The sequence below is a fragment of the Etheostoma cragini genome, chromosome 8 (assembly GCF_013103735.1).
Source record: "Etheostoma cragini isolate CJK2018 chromosome 8, CSU_Ecrag_1.0, whole genome shotgun sequence".
Classification (NCBI taxonomy): Eukaryota; Metazoa; Chordata; class Actinopteri; order Perciformes; family Percidae; genus Etheostoma; species Etheostoma cragini.
In genome coordinates this window covers 28,315,261-28,333,167 of record NC_048414.1, presented here as the reverse complement: position 1 = coordinate 28,333,167, position 17,907 = coordinate 28,315,261, and the positions used below count along the sequence as shown (strand labels likewise).

The following is a 17,907-nucleotide window of genomic DNA, read 5'->3' as shown; positions in this document are numbered from 1 at the left end:
TAATATAATAATATTTTGTTGCTATCCGGCAATCAAACGCATACCACCATATTTAGCCTTTTATTTCCAAAATCAATGCTATTGGTCATCCCTCATGTCTGTCTTGGTTTCACAAACATTTGAACAGTGACAAGGGCGGGACGAACTCTAGCCCCCCCAATAAGAGCCCCCCTATGTTGGCTGAGTCCTTGATGTGTGTCACCCCCCCCCCCCCCCCCCCCCCCCCCCCTCCATCTCTCTCCCTCTTTCATGTCTACCCACTGTAACTATAATAAAGGGACACGCGCCAAAAGAATAATCTTTAAAAAAAAACAGAGAATTTATCTGACTTTGTTGTTTTCAAATAAGCCTTTTTTCATTTCCTGAAAAATAAAACATGTTTGACGTACAAGGTTTTCACCCGACAACCACATTTTGTTCCCCCATTTATTCTGACAGTACTTTCTGATTAAACTCATCAGAGTGACTGTGAAGCCACTTCAGTAACAGAAACGACCAAAAGACCCTAATATACACATGCACAAACATTATTTATTTCTTTTAATATTTCAGAAAACATATCAATCCACCACATTGTCTGTTTTTAGTCTATTCTGACAACAGGCCTACTTTATCATTAACCCTTCAAAGTGGCTGAGACACGCCAGTACCAGAGAACTCTGATGGAACCATGTGCAGACAAGAGGATTTCTTTAATAAGCAGGTTGTTAGTGCACATGTATCCTCTCTCTTACATTTGAAAACTACATAAAGTTAAATGTTTTGTTCTGATGTTGGCCCACATAAACTCTGTAAAGAAAAGTGAAACTGGAGCTATGTACCCGTTGCTGAACCAGCTAGTCTGGTGGGAAGTTCCAGAACATTCCTCTCCAGCGTGTCAGAAGATAGCTTGCCAACCTTGCCGGTAAATTTCTGCTTTTATTTCCGGAAAAGCAACAATTTGTGTTAACCCGTTAAATAATCCTTCCCAACTCTGACAGGACTAATCAAAGCATCTGTTATTTCTTCAATAAGTAGATCATTAGTATATATGTATTTCTGCTACACTGTACATGAATAGGACTATTTGCAGAAATGTGTATTTTTTTAATGTGTGTGTCCCACACAAACTCTCAAACCAGTGAAACTGGAGCTATCTACGCGTTGCCAACCAGCTAGCCCGGCAGGATAGTTCCAGCACATTCCTCGCCAGCTTGTCAGAAGATGGCTTGCCAACTACAGTTGCTCATCAACTAGCACGGCAACTACTGTCGTACTACATCATGTGATGGTGCTGCGTTGGCTGTAACCAGGCCACAGGGCTCCACACACAATAACAAGGCCGTCACAACATGAACAGAGCAAGAACCAGACTCTGGCTTTGAATAACGAGACACAACAGGGGAAAGTGGAGCACTGAGTATATTTTACTGTTCACTTTATTACCACACTAAGACCTTTAGACAAACTTAAAACAAAAACATGAAATAATGTATAGTCACACCTTATCTAAATTTAAAGTCAGCACTATTTCCCATGAATCTATTAGAATGATATATTACAGGTGCTATGTTTTTACAAAAGTTGTTTGTGTAATGTGGACCCATAATGTACGCCAGTGGAGGAGCCCACTCCTGCTGATCATTCATGTTCATCTGCTAATCGACAACAGGTGCCAGTCGTTTACAGAAGAGAGCAGCAGTCCAGCTAGTTAACATTTCATGTTGCAAAATACTTTGCCAGAAAATGTATTCAACGCGTTTAATATTTCTCAGGCACACACGGTGATGTGGTGAAAACACTGAAAGGGAAGACTGGATAAATTATTTAAATTTGTGACGGAAAGTTCTTGTTTCAGGGGCAGTGCTGGGTGGGGGGGCTTAGGTTGTTAGTCATCCAGTACGGACTGGAAGCGAACGACTTTCTCATACAGCTCAGCCATGAAGGAGAAGTTGTAAACCTCCTCTTCGGGTTCTCTGTACTGTGGATGCTGCTGCAGAATCGTCTCTGCCTCCTCGTACATTTCGTCACTGAAAGGTTGTCCTCCATTCGCCGCCACCAACCTGTCGATCATTTTAATCAGCTGAACCACTTGGGTTCTGTTCCACCTTGTCTTGTTGTTGAAGACATGGTACCGGCTACCACACCTGTTGATCACCTCCCTGAGTTTGGGGTGACCGTACTGCACGTAACTCTGGATGGTTTGGCCCCGCAGCTCATCGCCCCGCGTGAACAGAACGATCATGTACTTGGACGCCTCAGGTCCGAAGATCTCCTCCAGGGCTTTCACACTGTTTTCTTCTTCTTTGGTGAACCTGCCGATCTGGATGACCAGCAGAAAGGCGTGGGGGCCGGGAGAGGACACCTGGATGCACTTTGCTATCTCTTTCTTTATGCTCTCTGCACTTTTGGACGTATCGAGAACCCCCGGTGTGTCGACCACGTCCACCTTTCTCCCCCTGTTGTAGACCTGCATCTCGCAGCTCCGCGTCACAGACTGTGCACTCGCCGAAGAATGGAAACCATTTCTACCCAAAATGGTGTTACCCACGGCACTCTTTCCAACTCCAGTTTTCCCAATCATCACAATCCTCAGTGGAGGACCTGCAAATAGAAAAATATTTATGTTATATATTTATATATCTAACATAGTGACTTACCACATGATTAACAGGCTGAAAGGCCTCACCTTCAGGGATTGAGAAGTGGATACCCATCCTTCTCCTTCCTGTTTATTTTAGAGAATGAACAGATACCAAGCTCACTAATGTTTCTTATTGAAGCCTTTTTTTGACGCTCCACCCATAGAAAGTACCCACCTATATCAGTCAGTGGTTCAGTCTGACAGACTTTAAACCTGGTCCAGAGACTCGAGTGAAACCTGCCTGCTGTCTGTTTTCTGCTCAGCAGATGAAATGGATTCTAACAAACCACCACCACCACGTAAGTGCATTTATTTCCTCTCTTTTTTTAAGTTTGTGGCGGTTTTTGCGGGCAGACATGCGACTGCTGCCACTGCTGAGACTCAAACCAGACATTAAAATTACATGGTCAGGATCAGAAACCCGTAGGCCACCAGATTTGTTGAAAAATCAAGAGCTCCACTCATAGAACTCTTACAACATTATATTTAATTACACATAATATGATCATATTAACACAGGTTTTAAATGAATGCACTGTAATACAACTTGGAAATGTATTTAGTGAACGTGTTGCCAGGTATGAGGAAGCTGGAGAGTGAGTGATGCACTAAAGATACAGATTATGCAATATGTACACGTGTCAGCAATATCCTGTCATGCTCAAATCAAATTGCATGATTTTTATCTGCTGCAGCGTACGGATCTACTTTGTAAATCACTTGTTTCTCCTTTAAGAAGCAATTTGAAATTGTAAAAGATAAATTAGTTATGTTTGTTGGTTTCACCATCGCACCTCCTCTCTCTCTGCTGTTCTCCATGTACAGTACATCAGAACTTATTTTCATAGTATAAACCATACAACATAATAAACCAAATGGTTTATAAAGGGCCAAGCAGTAAAAGCAAATTGTTTTTGACAGTATTATTAATCTAGAAAAGTGTTATTATTCTTTCTCTCACTAAACTCTGCCCATAAGTCCAGTCCTGTGTGTGGTGTTGTGTGTTAGTCTTCCTGATGGTGGCGCTACAACAGCCAACATTTTCAAACTTTTAAAAATTCTTAAAAAAATCAACCATACAAGCTACAATGTGAATTTATGCGCATTTACATCCACAACTGCTTTTTAAATATAATACATACATATTATTTTTTTGATAACAGGGAAGCCCTGCAAAAAGAGTTTGGGAAACTCTGTATTATGACGAGTGGATATTCAGGTCATGTGCCTTATGAACATTGGGATTTATTTAGTGTTTCCAATGGACTTCCATTTTGCTTTAAACAACACACCAACTGTTCCCTTCAGCCAAGCATAAATTAAAAAAAACATTTCTTTACAGGAATGTGTTGACAAATTAAAAATGTGCATAATAACAGGTGGATGTCTCTTCTTCTACAATCATGGACACGTCTTACACACCTGCTGCCTCGGCTTGCTGAATAAACGAGTCAACTGCAGTACATTACACCGATTAAAAACCTGCTAATTTAATTTTAGTCGGTGTGTCTGCTGGTGTGATCCTCTTCGGTACACTGGTAACCAAACCCTTGTTGGTGGTAATAAGCTCCAGTTTCCACGCCAGTGTTTGTGTACCTTGTCTATGTTACCCATGTTGGAATATGTAATACAGAAACTGACACGCTCAGGGAGTACACCATGTCCATACTGCGCAGTAAAACATGTTGTTTTGTTTTTTTACAGCATATAAAGACACTGTCGCTTTGTTTGGAAAAAGCGTTGAGTTCAGAAACTTCATTGGAAAGAAGATCCTCAGTGATGAAAGTGTTTTTGTCCAAATGTCCAAAACCTTCGTCGTGGAAACAAATGACTCATTCAAAATCATAAATACCCCTGATTTCTTTGATGAAGAATGTCTGTACCCGGACCAGATGGCGATAGACTTCATGGCGTTGTCTCATCCTGGCCTTGGTCTGGTCATCCTGGCCATCGAGTCAGAAACCAGCCAAGAAGAAGAAATCAAAGCCCAAATCAGGAAACTTCAAGATACCTTTGGAGAGCAAATCACGACTCACCTGGTCCTCATTGTACCGGAGAATTCAAGTTTGGAATCCGTGAATCATCTGAAGCAAAGTTTCAACATTTGGTGTGCAAACCATGATCTGCCCAGTGAATGTAAGAAGTGGTGTTCTGAACGCCAGCCATTCCTCTACGACTTCAAAAACTACAGTGAAGACGTCGTGAAAAGAAGAAGAACGATAGACTTAGAGAAGATAAGGTTGAAACTTTATTACTGCATGACAGTCTTGATAACATATGTACTGTATGTATAGACAGCAGATGTCCCAGCCTGCTTAGGGCTAGCTGATGTTTTTCAGAGTTTCCTTCTTTCAAAATGTTTAACCCTCATGTTGTCCTCATGTTGTCCTCATGTTGTCCTCGGGTCAATTTGACCCATTTCCCTATATCATTGTTGTTTTTAATTCCCCAAAATAACATAATTGATTCCACCAAACGCTCTTTGCCAAGTACAAATCTCTACTTTCATTAATTTTGGGGGGTCTTATTAGGGTTTCAAACACATTTACATACAGATGTAAACAGATATATTCAGACAGACAGTATGAGAAGAAAAATGTGGCCTTATAATAGTAATACCTCTAATTGTATTAGGAGAAACTATGAGAAACACAAAGTAGCCCTAAAGCATGTTGGGATATCTCTCTGGTGATATCATATTGTGATTTACAGTAATTGTGACAACTGTTTCAGATATGATGGAAATCATCTGTATCCTCTTGGGAGAGCAGGTAAATCTCTGGTTTTTAAATACTTTCATTTGTCTCACATGGTCAGAAAAATGATATATCATGCTGAAAGGGGGATCTGGTCTGTGAAAAAACAAATCATTTGAAAGTACTTAAAGGAATACCAAGAAATGATTAATTGGCTAAATTTGGTCCATCTGTTCCCATTGGGCATCGGGCTCTGCTCAGGTTGGGACGGATTCAGTTCTTGGACAGAATCTCCAAGTCCATGGAAAGTGTACAGTGAGGTGACTTCAGGATTGTATGTCGACTTTTTAGTGTTGTTCTGCTGGCAATGTGATCCAAGTTGAGCACTGTAAATGTTTGTAGTGTAGTGTGTAAAGTGTGAACCTTGAGTGTTAAACACTATATAATGTCTACCCTCCCTGGTTCTGCTGTGCAGACCCCTGCAACAGAGAGCTGTAAGAAATGAGTAAGGTGCTATTGAAAATTTAAAAAAAGGAAATGTGTCTTTATAAATGGCAGTGTGTCTTACATCTTTACAGGATCCAACTCCATGACACCGTCCACCTCACAACATACAAGAGAAGCACCTGAGGAGCACGATGGTACATAAGAAAAATCTGAAATCTTTTTCTTAGCAGGGTGGCTAGGTTTAGCCTCAAGCTAGATTTCTGCTAGCTGTAGTGTCCCTGGCGTGGTCCTTGGTGAAAATATTACATCATCCTATCTTTCGCGTCCAATGCCGGTCCAAGCTTAGACAGTTGTGGCAGCGCATAGATGTGCTTCTCTGAAGTTGTGTAACTAGTTGCATGCTTTTAATTTTAACATAAATGGCTACACAATGTTGGTGTTAACCACTGTTGCCAGGCAACCAGGTGCCAGCCCTAGAGTTTTAGGAGATTTGGTTTTGTAATGTGTTGCAATCTGTCTTTTGGGACATGATCCACTAGTTGTCTGAAGTAGCAAAACCACACTCCTCCAACACCTTGGAATCCCATAGCTATCCATTTAGCTCATGGATTCCTCCTTAAATGGTAAAGAAAAATAGGATGAAACAATAGTCAGAAACCGATGCACTAATTTGTTGAATGAAAACATAAGAGAAATGTGTGTGTCAAACACTATATAATGTCTACCCTCCCTGGTTCTGCTGTGCAGACCACTGCAACAGAGAGCTGTAAGAAATGAGTAAGGTGCTATTGAAAACTTAAAAGAAGGCATTGTGTCTTTATAAATGGCAGTGTGTATTTTATCTTTACAGGATCCAACTCCATGACACCGTCCACCTCACAACATACAAGCGCAGAACCTGAACATGCCTCTGCTCCACCTGCTGGAGAAGAAGCACCTGAACATTACATTGGTATGCTCCGGAAGATACAATACAACGTATATCAGAATATAACAAGATAGCCACAAATTAAAGGTTTGCAGCATGAAAGCATCAATAAGTATAATTCACAGGCAAAACTGCAGATGTTCAGGATACTCAAATGTGTGAGGTTATCAGCATTCTATCAAAGTCTACTGTGTCCGAGTTTTTTGTTTGAGATCTTTTGGTGAAAGGATTTAACTTCTCTAACTGTATCCTTTAGGTAACAGTGCCTTTGAAAAGGCGGACAGCATGTTTAACATTGTAATGCTGGGACTAACGGGGACTGGAAAGAGTGCATCGGCTAACACCATCCTGGCTGCCGGGAACTCAAGAAAACACTTTAAATCTAAGTCGAGCTCCATGCCGGTCACCACCCGGTGTGAGGCCATAATAGTAAAGAAGCTCTGTGGGACGCGGGTGAGAGTGGTTGACACCCCGGACTTCTTAAACGACCAACTGAAGGACTCCCAGGCACAGGTAGAGGAGTGTAAGAGGTACTGCCAGCCAGGTCGGTGCGTGGTGTTACTCGTGTTACAGCTGGGCCGGTTTACAGATGGTGAGAGAGGAATATTGGAAAAGCTGGAAAAAAAGCTTGACTGGAAGATCAGGAAGCGCACAATCGTCCTGCTGACACACAAGGAGGACCTGGAAGGAAGTCTGGCTGAGTATATTAATGCGAATGACGGCCTCAAGAGCATTGTTGATATGTGTGGCAATCGTATTCATCTTTTTAATAATTCCTCCAACGATACTAAGCAAGTCACAGAGCTCATCGAGAAAATTCCAAACAATGAAAGTATTTTCCCAAAGTTTCCCAAAGAAAACCAGTGTTGTGTGTGTTAGCTTGGCTACACATGCTGATCAGTGCACAAAGTCCAAATGGGCAAATGACATAAAGCGAGTATTCTGTGGATTAACACGGCATCATCTGACACAAAATTGATAAAAATGATTACAATTGTTGCAGAACCATTGATAACTGTTGAAGTCCACACATTACCCATAATGCAACTCTCCCGCCAACAGTTCAGTCGAGTCAGATGCAGATGCGCTTTGCTAGTAGCGGCTAACGTAGCCTAGACCCACCAGCCTCAAGCAGAGAGGAGGAGTGCGCTATCATTTTTTTTTTTTATCATTTAAAATCTTCAGCCCTAAAGATAATTTATCATTAGCTTCGCTCTTGCTGTAGAAACTAAAGGCAATTTTTTAACACACACAATAATACTCCCCAAGACCTGTGAACAGATGTTCCCCTTTGATTTCAAGTGCACATTTTAAAGTTGTGTTCTCTACTGCACTCTATTTTCTCCTAATCATTATGATATCATTTTAATTAGAGTACTTTTATGCGTTGTTTGTGTTTGATTTTAAATGAACCTCTATCACATTACACATACCAATGTGTGGAGCAAGCCTACGCCTCCTGGGGATGGTGGAGGACGTTGTTACTGTTGCTACTGCTACTGGTGTGTAATGTGCATCTGTTGTTGTAGAAATTGTAGAAATTATGAATGCATTGGTGAAAATGGCATGAACGTTTGACAATAACTGGATGCAGGATTCCAACATGGCCTTCAGCTAAGTTCTAAGAGAGAGAAGGGAGAAGATTACATGTCACCAAGTCCAGAAAATGTGTGTGTCCTGATCACGGCCCTGATGAAAGACTCAGGGTCAGCTGCTCGTCAGATGACACCAGCTGACGTACTGTACTGTGCCATGAAGTCCATCCTCCCAACTGTAGGTACCTGCATGCTTTGCATGGCTTTGGGTTCCTCTGCAGAGAAAACTCAGGATTTTTTGTTTGAATAAAGCATTTTATTTACAGAACCATCTTGATCTCCTTGAAAAATGATAAAACTCTAATTAAATAACTTTAAAAACTCACAAAACTGGCAAAGTATTCTGAAACCTGCATTGTTTACATTCACTGTTAACTAGCTGGACTGCTGCTCTCTTCTCTAAATGACTGTCACCTGTTGTCGATTAGCAGATGAACACCAAATAATCAGCAGGAGTGTGCTCCCCCACTGGAACAGATTTTTGGTGCACAACACACAAACTTGGAACCATTTGGAAAAGCATAGCACCAGTAATGAATCCTTCTAAGAGATTCATGGGAAATAGTGCTGACTTTGAATTTAGGTATGGTGTGACATATACATTATTTCATATTTTTGTTTTAAGTTTGTCTAAAGGTCTCAGTGTGGTAATAAAGTGAACAGTAAAATATACTCAGGGCTTCACTCTCCCCTGTTGTGTCTCGTTATTCAAAGTCAAAGTCGGATTCTTCTTTGTCACCTGACACCTCTGAGGGTGACCAATTGCGCTTATTTATGAAAATATGAATGCAGACATGTCTAAATATGGAGGTACAAAGTCATCACCAATAACTGCATTAAAAATAAGACATGATAACTCTGTCATGTGAACACATTTAATGTTTATTATAGTCCATGGTACAGTTTAAAGCTTTTTAATAACAATATAAAGGAGTGTACATTGGATATAATGAATAATTCATATTGAGTATTTCATCTGTCTGCATTTTCACATGTCACTAAAAATAAAACATCTGAAGGGCTTTATGAAAAATAACAGGCATCTAAAATTCATTTATTTATTTCAAAAATACAGTAGAGCTCTCTGGCTAACATTCATAAATTTCCCTCTGCTTATACGTAACGACACATCTTATACTCATCTCAAAGAGCTCCGACACACTGACCGTGAGGTCTCTGGATTATCCTGAGTAGCATTAACTGGGATGTGGTTTCGAGCGGGACACGGTCCATTTGAAGCTTTACGGACTACAGACCACCAGATCATTAAATAGTCCTTTTATACAGGCTTGTAATAACGGCATACTGACATGAAGGACCCTCAACTACTAAACTACTGAAAGTACTTCTGAACGTACACATGTTCCAAAACAAGTTCCTTCCTGAGACTGTATAGCAGCGGCACCGTGGCTCCGTTCGGAGCTTAGCCCCGCCCAAGACGATTGTGATTGGTTCAAGGAAATGCCAATAAACTAGATCATGTTGTTCTCCCTTTCAGAAATGTGTGGACTAGACGGACCCTCCTCCACAGTGCTGTAGAGGAAGGTCTGGCAAAGTGAGACTAGCTGTCAATCAAAAGAAGCAGATTGTAGATTGTCATGTAGATGCTTATTTGTGTTGACTGAGAAACGTTGTCAGCGCCTTTTAAACCTGCAGGAAACCATCTTTGAATGGAATATTAAATAGCCAAAACTGAAGTAGTTTTTACAGTGTACTGAAATGAACTGAAACAAATGCCTGTGTGGAAGGAAACCAATTTTCAAATGGAAAATGGTGAGCAGTAAAACCCTGGTGATTTGTGATTGACACGATAGCACGCATAATAAAGCAGTGGTCCTTAAAGCTGCCTCCAATCTACTCCATGCTTTGTTTTTACCTTGACTAAACAAGTTCCAACTTTCCATCATTCTCCCATCAGAATAAGTAAACCCGGTCTGACGTCAATATCTAACATAATGAGATGTTGAGATGTTCCACGGCTCTATCAGGAATCGGTTCCTGCCTTCATGCTTCTGTGTTTACTACGCCTCATCTTCACTGTCTGAATTAACCGGCTCCTGGCGGGGCTCTGACGGGAACAAAGGATTGTGGGTCAGTTTATGCAGATCCTCTGGAGTAATCTCTCTCATCTTGCCATCCATACCGAGCTGCATGGGCTGGATCAAATTGGTCCTGCAGGGAGAAACGGTATAAATGTAATAACATGTGTGCATGTGCGAGTACAGACTGGGAAACTGTGGTAGTATTAATTATCTAAACAACTGGCAGTAAATGCCTCGGATTCTCAGTCTTTTCTAATTATTCTTTATAATTTCCAGTGATAATATAAAGAAAGAAATACCATTTGTGTGTGAGCGTGAGTGTGTGTGTGTGTGTGTGTGTGTGTGTGTGTTTTATTGACCTTGACAGTCGGTCAAACATTTGGACCAGCTTCATGGCTTCAATATCTTTCTGCTCCTCTGTCATTCCCTCCATGGGATCAGGCTGCTCCTCTTGTACGGCTCCTGTTATTGGGTTAATGCTGGAGGAGAGAGAGAAAGAGAGAGAGAGAGAGAGAGAGAGAGAGAGAGAGAGAGAGAGACAACAACATTTGTTTAAAGCGGTCTGGTTGGTTTAAAGGTGCAGGAAGCAAAGCAAGGACTGTATATATTTGAACATGGACGTTGAGGGTGAGATGGTTTTGCCAACAGTTGAAATTATTGTTTTATTTTGTCTGTTTCATTTCTTGAGTTGTCTCATGTGCTGTCCCTGCTGCTAAGAGAGGAAGAGAGCTTTGCTTTAGCTTTCTGAAGAACTAACTTTGTCTAGTTTTCTATCAGGTACAGAGCTCCAGCTTTCCTTCCAGTCAATGCTCATTTAAAAAAATCTTAAACAACTTCTGTTGTTATAAATGTTAGTGATGATACAGTGTACAGGCTAAACACTGTTACTCATTTTATTATTATTCATTGTTTTCAATCTGTAGCCCCTCTTGTCTGGAAGGGTTATTATTTCCTTTCCTTTAAATATATATATTTTTTCTTTTTCTTTTTCTTTAAATATTTTTTAATATATTTATGTTCATTTGCAGATGTGTGGCAGTATGTACAGCTGTCTTTAATCCCAATGTTAGGTGGGTTCCTTTTACAAGCCCTTTATCCCATCTGTGCATTTTATCATGTTATTGTATATTTCGTCTTTTTATTTCGTTTTATATTCACAGATAAAGAAATAAAATGAAAATCCTTCAGCAGGGTTAATAACCCATGGGTACGAGTCGACCGTTCTCTGGGATGTGTTTAATGCTAACCGAATGTGTCCAGTTTTAGCGCAAACCGCTAATTAGCTTATTAATTAATTAGCTGAGATACCTGCCTGTGAAGGTATTTAGGACATGTTCAACTAGGGGGAGACCCGGGTGCTGACCCAAAACATACTGTGGGGTTGTATATCCCATGGAGTCTGGAGAGCTACCTCACTTAGTCTGGTGCCACACTAAACCGGACCCAATGAGCAGCAGCTGGATGCATCATGGGTTAAACATAAAAACACAAAAACTACACTAATGTATCAGTGGTACTAACTGGGCTTTGGCCTCTCTGTACTCCTCTGTCTCAGAATCTTCATCTTCAGAGTAGATCCCAGAGTCTCTGCCCCCCCGAAGCAGTCCTCTGGCAGCCAGCAGGCCTGCAGCATTACCGTATCCAGTGTACTTAACGAACCTTGAAACTGGATAGAACATATAGTACCACAGTGAGCCATGGGCATAAAGTCAGACGTACTACAATGTTCATGAATTAGTGAAACAAATCAACAAACAGCTGTTGCCCTCACCACTTTCTTTGCAGAGAACAAACAGGAATTCAGCAGCACAGTCCTTGACGTCGGTGTCAATGTGGGTCATTATGCGGACTAGTTTGTTCCTCAGGGAATTGCCCACCTCGGGCTTGTTCTTCACGTCACGCAGTGGGGGCAGAACCTACACACACACACACACGCACACACACACACGCCATCAAAACACCAGCAATACTCATAATTCATCTCTTCTTCTTAGATTCCCTCAGCACAGCCCTGACCTTTGACCTGAGGAACTTCCTGGTCTCTCGGTGGATTCGGGCACTCTCAGTCAGCAAGTTGAGTGACGGGAGAAGGGTCTCCTTCAGCTTATGTCCCTGGGAGACAAGAAGACCTAATTAAACCGGAACCACTGTTTAATGATAACTACAACTAATCAGTCAGTATCATGAACTATAACCATGTAAAATATGGAAAAATATAATTTTTGATTGTGTGTTATTTAGTGGTAATATAATCAAATCGCTGTATGCACGCCCACTGTAATGCAGTGAACCAAAAACCTTGGTGCCCACAGAGTCTTAGCTAGTCTCGCTTTGCCTGACCTATCACAACGGTTTCCTGTTCTTAGATAGGACAAAAATGCTCCGGCTTGTTTACGTTTTATCTTGCCAACCCCCCCGTCCTGGGTGTTGGTAAGCCCCGGGTGGAGTGAAGACACGGTGAGGTGACTGTACTCAAGAATAATTATTACATGTCTGTACTTTACTTAGTTATTTATATTTCTGGAAACATTTAGTTTTACTCCACTACATTTCCTGAATAAAATGTGTACTTTTACTCCGATACATTTCCCCCTAAGCATCTTGTTACTCGTTACTTGCAAGAAATGTTTTCGTACGTTGGAGTGGAAGATTCTTCCTCACAAAAAAATGAAATTTCTGTTTCTGTTTTTCTCCTTGGCAACATCCGACTTAGAATTTGATGTTTTAGAAGGTGTGGACTCCCTGAATAGGATGCTTTACTATCAGGAAGCCACAATAAAGTTCATTATTAAAGTTGATTTTCACCTTTACTTTTACTTCTAATTAAGTACTTTTAATATCAGAATTGACTTTTGATGAGTAGTATTAGACAATCAATATCAGATAATTTAAGACTTTTACTAATTCTAAAAAGTGACTTTATATTCTACCAAAGTCATTTTCTCTTAAGAAACTCAATTACTTTAAACAAGACTGTAAAAAAGTCAGCTACAATTGTGAAAATTCATTCTAAAGCAAACTTATAAAAACTCTTCACATAGCAACCATTTGCCATCTTATCATCTTGCCACTGTTAGAATGACAAGGCCAGTGTGTGTTCATTGATAAGTTAACACACAGCTCCAACTAGTGGCAAATGTTAGCCTGGCCGTGTTCTTTTCCCTCTCACAAAATAAGCAATGACTATCTTTTAACCAAACAAGTGTAATGTCTATATTATTCTAGCACAATTTTAAAGCATTGTTTCATGTAATTCAAGAAATGTTTCATGCCTTTTTACTAATTATTATGGAGGTAATGAGTCCACATCCACACAGAGGCTGGTCTTACCCCGTCCAGTCTTTTCTCCATGTATTCCAGCAGCATGTTCACAGCATCCATGTTGACCCCCATGTACTCTATGGAGCCTTGTTGCACTTTGGGCATCAACAGTACATCCAGACAGGGCAGAGGGAGGTTGCCTAGCAAGTGGACAGTATGGCTGGGGAAAAAAAGGTGTGGGGGGGGAGGCGTTAGGGGGCATGTAAGAGTAATGCCTGTATGGATCAATGGACAGAAAAACAGTGTTAGGAATGAAGTGTGTGTTGTCCTACCTGTGGAACTCCTCTGTGCGCTCCTCTCCGTCTGCATGGCTCATTAGACAGTGTCTCAGTATGGCTCCCAAATGTCTGTACCCAGCTGCCTCTTCCTTTTACACACACACACACACACACACACACACGCGCGCGCACACACACACACACACACACACACACACACACACACACACACACACACACACACACACACACACACACACACACACACACACACACACACACACACACACACACACACACACACACACACACACACACACACACACACACACACACACACACACACACACACACAGCAACTTTTGGTATAATATTGATTACAACAGGGCTGAACTAAGAAGAAAAAATCATCCGTACCTCGTCAACCTTGCGCTTGGTTGTGTCAAATGTGATATTGAACAGTATTTTCAGTATCTCCATGGCTAGTTCCATCTGCTGCCGGCTCAGTGGGGGCAGTTGTCCCGGTGGGACGTCCTCTAACCCCGCCCTGGCTGTCTCTAACGTGTCTGGCCAACTCAGACCCAGTGTGGCTTCCAAATGGTTGCCTGGAATATACACAGGACAGGAAATTATCATACGGAACTTATGCTCTTTAACTTAGTACGTTGGTACCTTCTGTTTATCTATCATGAGCATAGACAATAAAAAGTAATGTACGTAGCATCAGTGATGTCATATCATTGGTGTGCTGACTGCTTTTTTGAAGCATTGAGTTTGGGGATATGGCCGTTGTCATCTTGTTTTTTTTTGCAATTGGACGTGATGATTGTGATTCATTGAGGGAAAGTTGCAATTTTCAAACCTTCTGAAATCTAGTGTAGATTAAACCCAGACCTCCGCCTTTTGACGCTGTTCATCTCTATGTACGGCAGTACAGAAAATCTGCAAACTTTTCATTAAGTTACCAGCTATCGCTAGCAGTAGCTAGCTAGCTTTGTTGGCAGAAGGCTGAACAAGACCATTTCAGGCCACCAAAATGTTCCGTTAATATTGCTGAAGTGAAAACAGAGGGTCAAAGTTTAAAACTCAGACAACACCCAGAAACAAGTTGAGGTCTACTTTAATGTCCACAGTGTTAGCATGGTTAGCATTGTTTAGCCTCATCGACAGGTTCTAAAGCGTCCCCTGCTATATCGTCTATTTTAAAATAAATCATTTCAAGCATCATTTAAAACATAAACATCATGTTACGATCAAGGCCATAAACCCATTATGAAAATGTCACTGAGGTAATAAAACAAGTGAGAAGTAGGCTTATATTCTTGTAGACTTCTATAGAAAAGGATTTTAGAAATTGGATAGAATGTAGCTTTAAGACACTTTAGCATTGACGTCAGGCCTGGAAGCTACATCCGTTATTTCTACAGTCTGTGATCATGAGCTGTTGGACTTCCTGTCAGAACACCCCAGGTGTTACAGACATTGGGGACCTGGTGGTTTCCCAGGTCAGTAGTTCCACTGATGATCACACAGGAAATCAGTTACCTAGCAGACTGATGCCGTGAAGCTCCTGAGCCAGCTGAGCCCTGACGTCCACTCTCAGGGCCGTCAGCAGGAAGGTGAGGCGCAGGTCGAAGAATCGCACCTGGACAGGAAGCAGACGCGTGGACATTTATCTACGCTCTATCTGCTTTCTCCTCTTCAGACTACGGCTTGATATCCAAGAGAGGTGTGAATCTATAGGCACGTACCATTCGATTCAGATTCAGAGGGCTACGATACGATTATTATCACCGTGTGATGACTTGCTGCCACGTTTTAAACAGGGTATTTGTAATGATGATCCATAATTTAAGTAAACACATGAGTTTACTTCAATTTTCTTTTATTACTGCAATGGCAGTAACAAATGGAATAGATGTGTCAATTGTAAGGTTACATTTGCCAATATATTTCCCCGCATTACAAAGAACCAACGAAAAAACGTAGGAGGACTGAATCAAATGATAACATTAAAAAGTATTCATCCTTCTGCGGTTGCTACCAGTCACCAGTAGCCTAGCTTAGAACGGGACCACGGCACACACGTTTGTGTCCGTTGCGTGTCACCATCCAGCTGGTTCAGCCATTAGGTCCTACAGAGTTGTAACACGTGATCTGAGCCCCCCCCCCCCAGACCTAAGCTAACTGAGCTTTGGTATGTGTTCGTATTGGCACCTGTGCTGTTTTTATGGTTATGTTTCGGCAAATTAGACACTAAAAACTGGACAAATTAAGAGTGTCTGGAAGCATGAGACAGAATGTGTTGTCTTAATGAATACGTACCCAAACTACAATCTCCCCCTAACATTTGTCCGGTTAGCTCTCACACTACAAATAGAATCCTCTCTCTAACTGATGGCCATACCTCATGTTTCCAGATGGGATCATGACACTGCTTCAGCCTCTCTGCCACGCCCTTAATCAGCTGGAGATCAGCTGCTAGCACCTGCCATCCATCCATCCATCCATCCATCCATCCATCCATCCATCCATCCATCCATGATACAAGATATTGATTTAAATTAGAGACAATACCATTTTTTTCTCCTTGATACCGATTCCGACTTATAAATCAGCTGATACCGAGTACCGATCCGATAATAGTGTTGTTGGGTGATGTTACTTCTTGCTGACACTTAAAGTATATTAAAAAAAAACAAGACTAGCTTGCCCCTCCCTCCTCCTCATCCCATCCCCTCCCTTCTGTGTTTATATCCAGTTTGACAGTCAGTCATAACAGAAAAATAACTAACTAAATAAATAAAATTCTTTAAAGTCGAATTTCTAAACTACCTGGTATCAGATCGGTAGCATAAACTCCAGAACTTTCCTATACCGATACTATCATTTTAGGCAGTAACGGAGGCGTTTACGATACTTGTTTTGGTATGGGAACATCTCTCATTTAAATTAGCATTAAACTAATTACATGTTATTATGTGAGGACTTCTGTTGACTGACCTGTCCCGTCTGGTTGTGTAGCAGGATGTTACAGATGGACTTGAGAGCCTCAGCAATAACTTCCTGGTCAGCATTTTCTGAGGAAGGGGAGGCTTCCTCCATCCCCTCGCTGGATCCTTCTGTTGCCTCTTCCCCCTCTCCTCCCTCACCCTCCACTGGGAAGAGAAGGAATGGCAATGTCAAGAAGCTCATTCATCCTTCATTTGGACCACATTTAGGATAAACCGAGACACCTTAAATCTTGTCTTGAACAACACTCGCAGCTCAACTAGACATGGGTGAACTTTAGCCCTGTTTACATTTAATATGTGTGTTTCAATTTTTAGATGGTGAGATTTCTTCCAATCAGCACCTTCTTAGTCGGAACTGTAGACTAGAAAAAAAAATCTATAGATGGACACAGATAAAAGAAAGACACTAAAGGATGATTCTGGTTTGATGTCACTTAGGTGAATGTTGCTGATGATTCCCCACTGAGCAGAAAAACTGTGATCACATCTCACTGAACTATGATGACAGCAGTTGATTTTAGGTATTAGTTTAAAAGAAAAAGAGGCTAAAAACTCAATTGACACCATAAACTCATTATGAAAAGTGAGAAGTATGGTCATTTTCTTATAGACTTAAGAAAAGGGATTAAAGAGGCTTAATGGGTTGAGTGCAACATGTGCAAATACTATATAGTGTGTGCATGATTTACCTTGGCCCTCCCCCGGCTGGCCGTGTGCAGGTGTGGCAGCACTGAAAGCGGCGATGCCGGCGTGGCGGGCGAGAGTGGACATGGCCGAGCGGCTGAGGAATGGATCCAGACAATCTTTGTCTCTGGTCAGGATTCGGACCGTTTCTAGACAGGCCAGCTGACAGGACGGCTGCAACTCCCTGTTCAGGAAGCTGAGCACCAGCTCCCCCAGGATCTGCATCACACATCACATCAGACAGGTCAGACCTATGTTCAATCAGGTCTGAGTCTCAGACAGGTCAGACCTATGTTCATTCAGGTCTGAGTCTCAGACAGGTCAGACCTACGTTCAATC

The 17,907-nt window shown here is 41.5% G+C and overlaps 3 protein-coding genes across 6 annotated transcripts in view; 1 reads left to right on the top strand and 2 right to left on the bottom strand.

The window, feature by feature from the left end:
• Positions 1–1,388: 1,388 nt before the first annotated feature.
• LOC117948768 (GTPase IMAP family member 7-like) lies at positions 1,389–2,896 on the bottom strand. Its single transcript, XM_034878627.1, has 2 exons — positions 2,669–2,896; positions 1,389–2,583 (listed from the first exon to the last, which is right to left on the bottom strand). Exons 1-2 carry the CDS (start codon positions 2,694–2,696, stop codon positions 1,868–1,870), a joined length of 744 nt encoding a protein of 247 aa, XP_034734518.1. The 5' UTR covers positions 2,697–2,896; the 3' UTR covers positions 1,389–1,867.
• A 3,479-nt stretch (positions 2,897–6,375) lies between these two features.
• LOC117948769 (GTPase IMAP family member 9-like) lies at positions 6,376–8,911 on the top strand. Its single transcript, XM_034878628.1, has 2 exons — positions 6,376–6,718; positions 6,951–8,911. Exons 1-2 carry the CDS (start codon positions 6,628–6,630, stop codon positions 7,571–7,573), a joined length of 714 nt encoding a protein of 237 aa, XP_034734519.1. The 5' UTR covers positions 6,376–6,627; the 3' UTR covers positions 7,574–8,911.
• Positions 8,912–9,981: 1,070 nt separating this feature from the next.
• Positions 9,982–17,907, bottom strand: part of ric8a (RIC8 guanine nucleotide exchange factor A) — a 15,698-nt gene continuing 7,772 nt past the window's right edge. For 2 of the 4 annotated variants that reach the window (XM_034878580.1, XM_034878582.1), the window contains 12 exons: positions 17,574–17,787; positions 16,874–17,028; positions 16,278–16,373; positions 15,416–15,515; positions 14,288–14,475; positions 13,925–14,019; positions 13,662–13,812; positions 12,348–12,443; positions 12,103–12,247; positions 11,853–11,997; positions 10,691–10,810; positions 9,982–10,461 (listed from right to left, as the gene is read on the bottom strand). In XM_034878580.1, coding sequence (XP_034734471.1) covers positions 10,311–10,461; positions 10,691–10,810; positions 11,853–11,997; positions 12,103–12,247; positions 12,348–12,443; positions 13,662–13,812; positions 13,925–14,019; positions 14,288–14,475; positions 15,416–15,515; positions 16,278–16,373; positions 16,874–17,028; positions 17,574–17,787 — 1,656 coding nt within the window. In that variant the 3' untranslated portion in view covers positions 9,982–10,310. The remainder of the gene's footprint in view (positions 10,462–10,690; positions 10,811–11,852; positions 11,998–12,102; positions 12,248–12,347; positions 12,444–13,661; positions 13,813–13,924; positions 14,020–14,287; positions 14,476–15,415; positions 15,516–16,277; positions 16,374–16,873; positions 17,029–17,573; positions 17,788–17,907) is intronic. The other 2 variants (XM_034878581.1, XM_034878583.1) reach the window with 1 other exon arrangement.

Bases quoted from the DNA above. Each gene is read 5' to 3' on its own strand.
- LOC117948768 (XM_034878627.1), bottom strand. From the start codon at position 2,696: ATGGGTATCCACTTCTCAATCCCTGAAG. The intron at 2,584-2,668 runs GTGAGGCCTTTC...TTCTATTTGCAG, and splicing joins CCACTTCTCAATCCCTGAAG to GTCCTCCACTGAGGATTGTG.
- LOC117948769 (XM_034878628.1), top strand. From the start codon at position 6,628: ATGACACCGTCCACCTCACAACATACAAGCGCAGAACCTGAACATGCC. The intron at 6,719-6,950 runs GTATGCTCCGGA...TGTATCCTTTAG, and splicing joins AGCACCTGAACATTACATTG to GTAACAGTGCCTTTGAAAAG.